Source organism: Apaloderma vittatum, unplaced genomic scaffold (genome assembly GCF_000703405.1).
Source record: "Apaloderma vittatum isolate BGI_N311 unplaced genomic scaffold, ASM70340v1 scaffold36276, whole genome shotgun sequence".
NCBI classification, from domain to species: domain Eukaryota; kingdom Metazoa; phylum Chordata; class Aves; order Trogoniformes; family Trogonidae; genus Apaloderma; species Apaloderma vittatum.
In genome coordinates, this window is record NW_009722862.1 from 207 (window position 1) to 4,546 (window position 4,340).

General features: G+C 51.5%; 1 protein-coding gene across 1 annotated transcript in view; it reads left to right on the forward strand.

Annotated features, from left to right (window-relative positions):
* Window positions 1-3,553: 3,553 nt before the first annotated feature.
* LOC104275846 overlaps window positions 3,554-4,340 on the forward strand; it is a gene marked incomplete at its 5' end in the record, with an annotated part of 4,545 nt that continues 3,758 nt past the window's right edge. Inside the window, one exon of the mRNA XM_009871905.1 lies at window positions 3,554-4,281. Coding sequence (XP_009870207.1) covers window positions 3,554-4,281 — 728 coding nt within the window. The remainder of the gene's footprint in view (window positions 4,282-4,340) is intronic.

The following is a 4,340-nucleotide window of genomic DNA, read 5'->3' on the forward strand; positions in this document are numbered from 1 at the left end:
TAGCGACAGCCTGGCATTTGCTGCCCAAGTAACAGATTTGCCCTTCACTCATTTCAGCTTTCCCACTGCTTCCTGGGGAAATAAAACATTAGGTCCTATTTATAGAAGCTCATGGCTTTAGATTAATTTTTTCCTTTACTACAGCTGGTTTTTGTGGTTGATTACTGTTTGTTGGCCCAGGCAATCCTCTGCCAGCTGGCTGCGGCTTTTATTAGCTCTTTTAAGGAGACTTGATTTAGAGCTCACAGTTAGGCAGCTCGGTAACACAGACCCTCCAGAGAAGAGATAATTAGGACTCGTGACAAAAATTGTCCCGTTCTTTGAACAAAAAAGCTCTTGTTTAAGGAATGTGGTGCTGTGGGCTAATATTTAACAGCAGCCTCTGTTCCCGTGCAGGCGGTTGGAGCCTGCCCTCCATCAGATTCTCGGGGATTATTTTCTGGGAGCATCTCTCAAAATGGAGGCGGGGACACGGTGTATCTTGGGAATTGTATTTCTGCGAGTGGGGCAGGAGGTCCTGGTGGGAGGATGTGGCGGAGCAGGAAAGGAGCTGAAGAGGTGCTGAGAAGGCTCTTGTACAGGGGAGGGGGCGGAGAGAAACAAACACTGCAGGGAACAGGAAAAACGATGTGCTGGGAAACGATTCATCCACCCCAAAGGCCCTGGCGAAGAAGCGGTGGGACAGGCTCGGTGGTTTTTGGCAGCCCGGAGCGACTTGTGCTGCGCTCGCAGCTCCCGTCTTGCAGCCAGCGGTGTCTGGGCCCAGCTCCAGCTCGCTGCCGCCCCGGCTGAGGCCCTCGCCCAGCTCCAGGCACCGGGGGTGACGTGTCCCTCCGGGGGGGAATTGAGGCTGTGCCGTGCCCCCACCTCCAGCGAGTGCTGCTCAAGCGAGCGGGAGCCTGGGAAGGGGCGGGAGTCCGGCTGAAGAACTGCTGCTCTGTATCCTGTTGTTTTCCTACCGGGATCGTTCAGTTCCTGCACTGTCTTATCTGGAGCTGGAAAGCCAGAGCTCCCCTGTTTACTTGCTTTGTGCGTGCCTCAGGTTTCTAATCTGTCCTAAGAATACAGCTGGGCTATTACAGGGTGGAGACACAGGAACAAAGTGGTTAAAGGGCTCTCGGTGCCTCTCTGATTAGTTTCTGTGTTTGTGCATCCTGCCTGCGTAAGCCTGGGTCTGTCACAGGGGCTTTCAGAGAACCCTGGGCACACCGGGGCGCTGCGCAGAGCCCGCTCAGGCGTCCTCGGGTGGTTCCAGGTACGCGAGTTTGGCAGGAGAATCATTTTCAGAAAGGGCCAAGTGTGTTCGCTTCCCACCAAGGGCTCAAACTGGACACAGGAAAGTCTCCAAACAAAATAAGCAGTTTGGTGCTTTCAGTCAGCCTTGAGTTTTTAAGAGCTCCGCTGAAATGCCACAGACTGCTCTGAAATCACTTGGCCACATTTCCTTGAATACAGGGGTAAAATAAGCATGTACCGTGCTGACAGCTGGAAAGCTTGCTCTGTAGACCAGGCACATCAGAAAGCAAAATCTTGCAGATTTTTTTCCAAACAACTTTTTTTCCTCTAGTGAGCACAAATCCACTTAACTATAGGTTATATTAGTGCACTAAATTCCCTATGGGTTAAAGAAAATGGAAAGAAAACATTTACCGTAGAGCTCTGGAATGTCCTGTTTTTCTGCACAAAGGTGTGGGTCCTGCGTGCGCGGGGTCCGTTATCAGATGGGAGCCTCTCCTGGAAAGATAATTACAACAGCCCTGCAGACACCGAACCAGGCACAAGGTTTCAGGCCAAAACTCAGCCCCCAGCCCCAGAACCCTCCCCCTCAGGGGTCCCGGTTTCACTGGAAGTGGGCAAAGACTGGGGCAGTGATCAAGGTGGATTTTTATTAACTGAGATGAGACGTGTGTCAGCTCGGCCTTTGTGGGTGAATACGTTTCATTTTGTGCCGCCCGATTCTGACTGTAGATTCCAACTCGTCGCACTGGATGGTTTCTGTGGAGGGGTCTCAGCTGATGTACGTCGGGGAGCAGGAGTGGGCCCAAGGAGTGTCCTGAGCTGATGACCACAGTTGCAAATACAACTAAATATCAAAAGAAAAAAGGCTTTTTTTTTCAAAGAGATCCGGAAAAGGAAGACATGTGCTTGGAGATAAGGAAAGATAAAAGCATTCCATTTGAAGAGGCCCATGATAGAAATCAAGATGTTCATCTGCCAAGTCAGTAATTTCGTGGCCTTATAACCACGCCGAGCTTCCGCTCCTGTTACCTTTTCCCACACTCACTGTAGGCACCGAGCTGTCGGCATGAAAGTTCCTTTCAGTCTGTCCGGGCCGCCGAGCCCTTGAGGGAGGAATTACACAGGCTGAACCCGCAGATAAAGTTCTCCTTGACCTCAGGAGGGAAAAACGGTTCTGGGGCAAGCTTAACGTCCAGCTTGCTGGGGACAGGCTGTGCATTCCCTGCCCTGGGCAGCTCTGGAGACCGGCCGGGCGCGCGAGGAGCTCGGGCAGAGCCCGTTTTTGGGGTCGCGGTGCCGGCAGATCCCCGGCGCTGCCCAGATGGAGAGAGGTCAGGAGCTCAGAAGGCGCTCGCTGCTTTGGAACAGGGTGGGGTGGATCTGTTTTCTGTTTAAAGCAAGCAGCGGATTTGGGTAAAAATTCTTTGAAAATGCCAGCTTTGCGCATTTCACAAGCTAGCACGTGCGCAAAGAACTCTGTACTGGGGAGACATCCTCTCCTTTTGCTGTTTGAACAGTCGGTGTCAGGATGGGGAGCAGCCTCCCTGTGTCTGCAGCTTCTGGTTCTGCTCGGAGGAGGGAAGGTTCCCCGTGCTGGGAGGAACATCCAGCCGAGTCTGGGGTTTAAAACTCTATCTGCAATATTTACATTTTGTTTCAACATTTATATTTTGTTTCAGCTTTGATTGCTACAGTGTAGAGGCTAATGCTGCAAATATTTACACCAGTCAAGTTTTCTCTGTATAGTGACTGGAGCCCAATGGGAGCTCATCTTAACGAGGGCACGTGTTCTGCAGGAGCATTTATTTTGGGCCAAGCATTGAAAAATTTAGTTGCATCTGCTAGGCAGATTTAAAAAAAAAATATATATATATACAGCACATACACTTGTATGATGATTATTTTAGGTTCTGAGAGAGAAAGAAAGAATATTCAGTCACTTTTTGATCTCCACCTGGGAGAAGGCTCAGTGAGACAAAACCCAGCAGCATGGTGAGTATTCTTTTATAGCCTAAGTGATACTGCAGGCAATTGTTTCTATCGGAATGAATTACACCATTAAAAACTGTAGGGTTTTTTAAAAGACAAGTTGTAAATACGTGGATGCAAAGTCCATTTTTAAGCTTCTGAACACAACAATTGCCCTTTGGTGCGAGTAGGGCTGCCGTTTGCACAGCCGGAATAAAGACAAGCCCTGTTGATTCTTTTCAAAGCCCATTATTGCTCCGTTGAGATGGGGCTAGAAGCAGTCCCCAGGACTGCTCCTTCCTGCACAGCCTCGTTCACTTAAGTCATCTTCCCTGTGTTCTTACAGGACAGGAGCGTCGGTGACGGCAGGTCCGGCAATGTCGGCTCGCTCTCTACGGATCTCTCCAACCTCGTGGCCTGGGCGCACACCCACGGGGCCATCTGCAGCCAAATCCCAGCCCTGGAGATCCTGCAGGACGTGGGGCGCCCCGGCTGCGAAAGTTCCGTTCTGTGGATGTGTGGGCTTGGACACGCCTACTACTGGCCGTGTGGGAAGCTGGACCTCAGAAGAGAAGAGAATGAAGCTGTAGAAAGGAGAAAGACGTTGACATTTTCGGAGGCTTCATCAAGGGAAGCCAATTCAGGTGTAAAGAGGTTCCGGATGGCCCCGTCTTCTGAGGGGCCTAAAGCAGGTGTTGTCAGCACAGGGGCCCATAGCAGATCCCCAGGGGTCACCCAGCAGAAAGGTGACACCATCTCTGTGTTGTATGATGAACCACCACGCAGAGAAAATCGTAAGAAAAGCTCCACGAAGCCCTGCGTCGCTGCAGAGCAGCGTTGGTCAGCGTCTGGTGGTGAAGTCCAAATTTACAGACACAAGGTGAAGACAGAAAGCAAAGACCTACAAGTCATCCCTGGTGGAAGGCCCCGCGCATCGGTTGGAGACGACCAAGGAGACAGAATCAACCAGAATATTCTGTCCGAGTCTCCAGTTAAAGGTGTAGCTGCTGCGGTGGACGTGCCTCGCAGGCAGCAGGCGGCGTCTAACAAGACACCAACCACCCAAACAGCGGGGTCTGCCCCCGCAGAACGGCCCCTCCTGCCGTGTGCCTGCATTCAGACATCCCCCGCCC